This window comes from Rattus norvegicus, chromosome 10, assembly GCF_021556685.1.
Source record: "Rattus norvegicus strain SHRSP/BbbUtx chromosome 10, alternate assembly SHRSP_T2T, whole genome shotgun sequence".
NCBI classification, from domain to species: domain Eukaryota; kingdom Metazoa; phylum Chordata; class Mammalia; order Rodentia; family Muridae; genus Rattus; species Rattus norvegicus.
In genome coordinates, this window is record NC_141543.1 from 76,556,261 (window position 1) to 76,565,000 (window position 8,740).

An 8,740-nucleotide genomic window follows, 5' to 3' on the forward strand; every position below is an offset into this window, starting at 1 on the left:
CTCCCCTCCTTCCTCTATGTATATGTCTGTCTCCCCCTCCTTCCTCTATGTATATGTCTGTCTCCCCTCCTTCCTCTATGTATATGTCTGTCTCCCCTCCTTCCTCTATGTATATGTCTGTCTCCCCCTCCTTCCTCTATGTATATGTCTGTCTCCCCCTCCTTCCTCTATGTATATGTCTGTCTCCCCCTCCTTCCTCTATGTATATGTCTGTCTCCCCTCCTTCCTCTATGTATATGTCTGTCTCCCCCTCCTTCCTCTATGTATATGTCTGTCTCCCCTCCTTCCTCTATGTATATGTCTGTCTCCCCCTCCTTCCTCTATGTATATGTCTGTCTCCCCCTCCTTCCTCTATGTAGGCGTGTGTTATGGGGGCGTTGAATGTAGAGCTTCAAGTAAGCTGGGAAGGCATCCTGCCACTGAGCTGTGCCCTCTGACCCAATTACAAATTTTAGTTGGTAAATGCATAGCTTTCACCAGATCTACTCCGAAAGATAAAGTCACCTTCTACACTGGGGCTTTGAGCTCACTGCCCCTTGGGTAGCTGCCCAGGGTCTCCCGGAGCAGGTCAGACTTGAACCCAACCTTAGAAAAGGAGATTTTGAGAATTACAGAGCAGGAGCCAACCCCAGAGGGAACACTTCCCAAATTAAGACCAATTAAAGCCTGTGTCTCTCCAGCTCAGATATTAGTAGCTGCTGCTTCCCAGAGTTTGGTGAACTCAGCTCCTTTCCCCCTTACACTATTTCCCCATTCCTCAGAACAAGGCTTGACTCACATCAGAGTAGACACTAATCAATGTTTGATGAGAGTGAGTCAAATGGAGCAGCCAGCATGAGAGGGGCCTCTAAACAGCTCCAGGACCAGGCCCTGAGCTGGCACCGTTGTTAGGCGGTGTACCCTGAGCTCTCCAAATAGCCTGCTCTAGGTGAGCATTTCCTGGCTCCCTCAAACAGTCCTGTCTCCATAATGGGACACAAATATCCCCTGTCCAAAGGAGTGTCTTTGGACCAATCAAATGAAGGATAGCTAGCTGTCCCATCAGTGCTGACAAGATAGGCAGTTGCCTAAGTGCCAGAAGTGACCTCATCCTCCAAGGACTTGGCTTCTTCACCCAGCACCTGCTGATCCCTGTGTGCCTGCAACCCTGCTCTCACTCCAGTGTGGGAGGCTCATCAGACAAGGGCTGCCCCAGGAAAAGATATCAGAGTCTCCTTAGGGCCTCCTCCTAGCAGGACGAGGGAGGCTATTTTCTCTTTGCAGCATCTCGGGACAATAGAAAGGACCGAGGGCTCCTTGGCTGAGCACTCTCGGGGTCTCCCTGCCCACAGATCCTTAACTATGCCATTGCTAAGAGACTACATCTATTGGTTTGTGTTCTCCTGAGTGCCGTCAGGTAGACAGGATGACTCGTCGCCATGACTACAATGTTGTAAGGAATGTGGGCTGATCTCATGCCTTCAAAAGGGATCAGTGGAAGGTGACATTAGGGAAGATAGAGGTGATTTTTACAGAGAACTGTTCTCATATAACAGCAGGTGCCACTAAAAGTACTGCTGTGAGAGCTAACAGGGTGAGCTCCACACTAAGAATTGAGAGATGTGTTCCAGATCTGTCATTTACAGACTCGGAGCATGTCACTTAAGCTTCCCATGCTTCAGCTCCCCTATGAATTAAGGCAATGCCTCTACCACCATCGGGGCCATTGTGGTGGTCAACGTGTATGGCACTGCCTCCAGTGGTGAAAAGGTGTGCTTAGTTGGCATTGTGACCATCATCAAGACAGCTACTGTTTTCACTGCTTACAGTGCTGGGGATCAAAGCCAGGGCCTCCCACATGCTATGCCAGGACTCTGCCCCTGAGCCATACCCCATGGTATTAACATGCCCACAAACACACCTGCTCTGTGCGGAGCCCTCATGCGCCTTGTGCTTTCTTTTACCTCAATCAACGCCTGAGGCAGCTCTGAGGCTCTGTCCCTTTTGCACTCTGGTGGGTGAGGATTCCGAGGCTCCTGCCTTGAGTGAGGCAGCTGGTACAGCTGAAAGCGTGTTCTAGGTTGTTTCCCAGTCCCCACTCTTAGACCGCCTCATGATTCTTTTCTCCTCATCCCATAGGAGGCTGAGGTCTCTAGTACAAGCCTGGGCTGCACAGTCTTTAAGAGCCTGTCTCAAAGACAAGTACATACTACCCTGCTTTTACCATCTGTGGGCTGGGCCCTCTCTCCCGACCCTTCTTTTGTGTTTGTTTCCTTTCTTACCCAAACATCTCTTGCTACAATTATTTTGCTTTTTTAATATTTATATTGCTTCAAAAATTCTCTTGCTTCTGATTACTTTTTTCTTTTTCCCTGCTTGACTCTGGTCCTTTTGTCCCTGCCTCAGCTCCTTTCCCTGACCTCCAAACACTGCATGTGTGGACACCTTTTAGAGGCAGGCTCCCTGCTCTTGTGACAGGAGAGTGGGTCACTCCATTCCCAGACTTCCAAGCTCTGAAAGGAAGCAAAGTAAATAGAGGAAAAGCTGACATCTTTTTTTCTGATGTTACTAAGTGTACATGCCCCAGGTTGACTTTTCTGGATCTTCTCACTAGAGCATAGAGGAGCTCAGCTTCCTAAAGAGAACCTTGCTCAGTGTTTTCGTTCCTTGAGAGAGGCACAGAGAGTACTTCTCCTGTCAGTTCCAAAGGGTCATGGCTGCCACCTCAGACGTGGATGAAGCAGCTAGAGGCATCTTCTCAACATTGCTGAGTAGGAATACATCTGCAAGCTTAGTGTCTGTCCTTAGTCCAGTGTCCTTGAGGACACACTCCTAGGAGCCATTGCTAACATTGGAGTGTCAGCTGGGGCCTTGTCTCCTGCTACTGCATAGCTATAGTTCTCTTTAAGGATCCAGTGACATGCATTCCCCACCCCCTAAGTCCCAATGCCTGGTTCCTCAGACCCCCCATCCTAGCCCAGTGCAGTGGAGGGGCTCCCCATGTTAAGGTCCCACCTGATGGTAAATACCACACTACCGTCAGGCTCCTTCCTGAGGAGCTTTATCGGTAGATGCTGTCCACTCTCCCTGTGCCAGGAATCTACCTCACAATTAGGTGAGAAATAAATCAAAGCCAAAGTTGCCTGATGAAATTCAGGAGCCGGCAGTGACCCTTGCCACACATATAAATCCCAGCAGGCTGACCAAGGGCCTTTGTCTGGTCAAAGAGTTCAGGATTATCAGGCCCACTTTGCTGATGTATGGAGGCACCGGCTGTCCGAGTGTTTACTAACGGTTATCACCTCCATGCTGCCGCCGTTATCACAGACAGGGCCGCCCGCCGGGGCCGAGGCTCGCACCCTCTCTATTACCACCTGTCAGTGGCAGCGAGTGTGCGCTGACACTGCCCAGTCCTGCCCGGCAAGGAAAGATAGTTTCTGACGGCTGATCAAAGAGAAGAAACAAGACCTGATAAAGAATGTGCGTTTCGTGTACTTTTAACTTTGGGGAAACATCGGCATTTGCATTTTTTCCTGGTCCTCTGGTGCTGGCAGGAACCAAGCTCAATAAATGTAGTAGATTCAGTTACCTAATCGCTGGGGAAGTGGTATGTGCTTAAAGCAGCAGACCATGACCATAATCTCTTTCCAAGAGAGACTGGATGAAATACGCTTTCTCAGTGACCACCCCCAGGAGGTTGCCGTAGAATAAAGTCAAATCACTTCAATTCGGTCTTTGAAGTGATCTTGCACGTAACATCTAATCTTGGCATCCAGCAGAACGCTGTGTACTTTCTGGAACTTGGGAACCAGGTTTGGATTAAGAAAGGATCCTTGTTGAAGATGCTATCACCCAACTGTATCGTTCACATCCCTGAAACGGTACCCCGGATATACCTATGTCCCTGACGGCTAGGAGCCAATCTGCAGTGAGGCAGAACAAGTTCCAGACCTAGGCATCAGCACATCTGAGTCCTGGCACCAGGTCTGTCACGGCCTGCTGTTTATTCTAAGCCCTTGACCTCTCAGAGCTTCACCTGTAAATGAGGCTGGGTATAGGTTGTAAGGGACAGTGGCTTAGGAAGTTTCCCCCTTCATTATTGATCTTGGCAGTGGTAATAGTAATGTGTGTGTGCATGGGTGCATGGGTGTGTGCATGCATCTGCAGGCTCCCTGCTCTTGTGACAGAAGAGTGGGTCACTCACATGGATTCCTCAGGACTTTCAGTGTTCACCTTCCACTTTGCTTGATATAGGATGTCTTAGTGTGCACCAGATTAGCCATCCCACAGGCTTCTAGGAACTCCCCTGTCTCTGCCTCTCATCTCATCATAGGATTCCTGGGATTAAAGATGCTTGGGCTACTGCAGCCAGCTCTACCCCAGTTCTGGAGATCCGAACTTGGGTACTCATACTTGAGTTCAAGGGTTTTAGCCACTGAGCCATCTTCCAGGCCTTCTTTTATTTTACATAGTATCGTAGAATATCACGGTCTGGCCTAAACTCACTGTGTAGCCAAAGATGACCTTGGATTTCTAATCCTCTGGCCTCAGCCTCCCAGGTGCTGGGATTTACAGGCGTCTCTCTGTCTGACTTTGGCAGGGGATGCTACATGATCTCATGCTTGCTAGGCAAGCATTCCTTGAGCTGAGCTACATCTCTCACCTGTAACCATTCAAGGTTGTAAGTGGAGAGTGATGGTGTCAAGGAAAAGCAAGGTTGTTTGGGTTGAATCTGGGAAGGGGTTCCTTTTCCCTGCCTTAGCTCTGTCTCTGAACCCCATCACTCCTCAGAGACTGCTCTTAACTCCACATGCCTCATTATCAGTACAGCAGTCAGTCCTACCTGTACTCTCCGATCCAGCAGCACAGGCCACTGAGCCTGCTCCCATACCTGTTCCTGGGGAGCCCACCCCCATTCTTCTGCTGGAAAGATGAAAGTGGCCCTGTATGTGACAGGCCGCAAGGGTGGGTAGACAGAACAGCCTGCCCTCTGAAGGTACAGACTCAACATCATCTGTCCCACACGTATCACAGGTACCTTCGACCGGAGCGTGACCCTGTTGGAGGTGTGTGGGAGCTGGCCTGAGGGCTTCGGGCTGCGACATATGTCCTCCATGGAGCACACAGAAGAGGGCCTCCGGGAACGGCTTGCAGATGCCATGGCCGAGTCACCGAGCCGAGACGTTGTGGGATCTGGAACAGGTAAAGGTGTCAACAGACTTGTGACCTGACTTGGTTGTGACTTGAACCTGGTGGCGTTGAGCTGGAGGGGAGAGGGCATCTGTGGTGTTTAACCGTGTTTTCATGGCTTAGCACTCTGAGGGCCTTCCAGTATAGAAAACTCTGAGGCTGGGAAATCCCTGTGGGAACCACCTCTCCCTCCTGGAGCAGCACACAAAGATACCTTGAGAAATACGGTAGTAGGCCTGGGGCTGTGGCTCCTCACTGGAGTCCGTGCATGGCATGCATGATCCCTAATACCACAAGAGAGGCAGGTAGACAGACAGTTGTACTTGTTAGTGATTCCCAAAACTACCTCCAAGAAGCAGCATGTCATATACACACACATACACACACACACACACACACACACCTCTCTACCTCTGGCCTAGTTCTTCTGTTCCTTTACTAAGGAAACAAGAGTATAGCATCTCTGTAGATTAGTGGCTCCTGCCTAGATAGTCATCAGCTCCTGCAGAGTGCAGTGGATGGGTGGGAGGGGTTAAGGTAGAGGTAGGGAGTCCTTACCAGGCCCTAAATGACAGCTATCTCAGAGGGCTAGCCTACTCTAAACCCCATCTTCCCTGCAGGGAAAGGAGAAGCTACAGTAAACTGTACCCTGTCCCTCAGACATAGACATAGATAGACCACCTGCACCTCACACCCCAAATGTGTATCAAATTTATCCCAAGGCCTCTGTTCTCCCTCTGTACCCAGAGATAGCAGTCCACCCCCTTCCCACATACCCTGGGAGCTAACTAATCCAGTAACAGTTTTGTTATGTCAGCACTTCTGGTCAGCCATGGTTCCCAAGAACTAGAGTCCGTGTCCCTGAGCTCACCCCCAGGAGCCTCCCTCTTCCGGGGGCTGGGAACTCCTGGAATGACCCCATCTGCCACCACCTTCTTCAAAGTCTCGTGGACACCTCAGCAGCGTCTGTGGGCAGTTGAGCAGGTAAATTTAGTCACAGGCGCTTCTTCAGCTTCTCAGAGAGTAACCCGATTCATCTGTCAGACAGCTGAGGGACCCAGGAGTTTGTGATTTTAACAACCAGGATGTGAAATTAAAAAGAATTTAAAGAAAAAAACAGAGAAAATTAAATGGGCAGGTCAGAAAAATAGATTTCCCGCCCTCGTTTTCCCAGCCAGCTTTCCATTTTCTTCCTCACATGGTCACCAGAAGGGATTCCATCGATTTTCCTTGGCCATATTAGATGAGTGGTTGGTTGGTTGGTTGGTTGGTTTGGTTTTAACTTGCCTCCACTTTTAGGTAAGTAAGCAAATCAGATAAAAACCAACTCGTTTCTTTCTCTGTGGCTGACATGCACTACCCTACCCCCCCCCTTTTTTTTGCTAACGTGTCCACCTGGTACAACAAAGGCAGGACAGTGCAGTGCCTGTAGATGAGACTTTGCAGTGAGTCCCTCTGCCCATCGTGCCTGATCTGCTTCCACCCCAGCTCTGCTTCTCTAGGTGACTCACGGCACACAGATAGGGCAGTACGAGTGTTTGCCTCTGTTGGGTAGTCTTGCACTAGATAAGTCAGGCCTCCAGTGCCTTCCCAGGCACCTTTGTGTTGATGTATGTCATGTGACTAAATTTACTCCTTATCAACTTGTGACAGGCCATCTCAGAGCTTGCTCTCCAGACCCCTCACACAGCGGCCCTTGTACTGTGTTAACACTGACAAGGGTGGGTTGACTAGCACTGGGTATATAAACTGCTTAACAACCAGCTTTCCAAAGGAAGCGAAGAACAACCCTCCCCCACACACAGTACCCTGACTTGTAGAGATCAGTAGTGTGAAAACTCTGTTATCATTGTTTATTAAAAGCTATCAGCATGTCAGGTCACTGGGTGCCTGAAAGTGTAACAGTCAGCAGTCGCTTGCTCCAGGGCCTCCCCAGAAGCAACAGGACCAGTGAGCTCTCACGGAAGGAAAGGAAAGTCCTACTGTCCAGTGCCGGAGTGGAGAGCTATTGATCAAGGATTCAAAAGTTTGCTTAGATAGGACAAGTGTATTTGAGGTCTGGTGTACCATATGTTAGCCATTGAGAAGAATAATATGCCATATTCTTGAAAATGGCAAGACAGTATGTTAAATGTCCTCATCACCAAAACCAAGGTAAGTATGTGAGGTAATGTGTGTTAATTAGCTCTGTCTAATCATTCCACAGTGTCTGTGTGTTACAAAACATCATGCTGTACGTAATGAGAATATCCTTCTTTTTATTCAAATCATTTTCTAAAGTGTTCTGCAGACCAGCAGCACCATTCTTGCCCAGGAGCTGATAAGGTTTGCAAAGTTAGTTGAGATTATAGCCTGTACAAGTCCTTGGGTTTGATCCTTAGAGCCCAAGAGGGAAAAGGAAACTCAGAATCCAGCCCTGGTCTATCAGCATCAGCACTTGTCTTTTTTCCTTCCAGGGCTGGGGATTGAACCCAGAGCCTCACACACACTAGGCAAGCCCTTTACCACTAAGCTATACCTCCAGCCCAGCATCTGCATCTTAACATGGATATATTAATGTTGAAGAAGATCTGTTTAAAATGTGGTGAACATGAAATGCAGATGTCAATTCGGCCCTCTGTGGTGGCTGCTGGCCAGTTGATCTGACTAGCTTCCACATGTGATTTGCAAGTCTGTCTGTGATGTAATTGGCCAAGTTGGTTTCTTGCCAGTCGCCCAGCACCCATCTTACCTGTTACCTCTGCATTATCTCTTTCCATAATGTGTCAGTTTGAGGTCCATCTAGCCCTGCTCTTACTCAGTTGGGCCTGCACAGGTATGCAGTTCCCTGCCACTGAGCTGAGCTGTGAAGTTCCTAATGTTCTCTCTTCCATTCTCAGTTACCTGTCTGCTAGAACAGAATCCTGCTTGTCTCAGATACAACACCTGTCTACTGATACCCGTACCTGTCTGCCTACTGTTTCCTGAGGTCTACATCTACCTAGGTGCCAGTTGTTAAACCCACATATATGCCAATTTACTGAAGTCTATATCCTAGATACTGACTGTTTACTGACTGAGCTCTGCAGCTTCCTAAGTACCTACTGCTTACTAAGGTCTGCACCCACCTGGGTGCCAGTTGCTTACTAGTGGGCATCTCTGCCCACCTAGGTTCCTGAAGCTCTGCACAGCCCCTCCTTGTTAATGGGGTTTCTGGCCTCTCCCTTCTTGCAGCGACACCCCTACCAGCTCCATGATCCTATCGCTGCTACTTGTTTAGTCCAATACTCAGTCTCCACCTTGACCTCAGCCACTTTCCTTCTGCAGAGATAACTGTTCCAACCCAACCATCACCACCCCAGCCGCCCTGTCTCTTCAGCTCACCCTGTCAGAGAATGGTTATCCTTCGAGAATGTTGTCAACTTCCTACCACCCAGATCCTAAATATCCCTCTTGCCAAGGAGGAGCAGTCTCTGACCCCAGCCCACCACTGTGCCCTCCGGAGTCATCACTGGACACAGGGGCCTGCAGGCCCTCCCAGGGCTGGCTCAACCTCTCTTCAGCTCCTAGCTCTTCTGCTACCCCTGCCTGT

The 8,740-nt window shown here is 49.4% G+C and overlaps 1 protein-coding gene across 24 annotated transcripts in view; it reads left to right on the top strand.

The window, feature by feature from the left end:
• The window catches only part of Bcas3 (BCAS3, microtubule associated cell migration factor), a 459,006-nt gene that overhangs the window by 430,650 nt on the left and 19,616 nt on the right, over window positions 1-8,740 (top strand). For all 24 annotated transcript variants that reach the window (XM_087573462.1, XM_087573456.1, XM_087573463.1 and 21 more), the window contains one exon: window positions 5,014-5,181. In XM_087573462.1, the coding sequence (XP_087429588.1) occupies window positions 5,014-5,181 (168 nt within the window). The remainder of the gene's footprint in view (window positions 1-5,013; window positions 5,182-8,740) is intronic.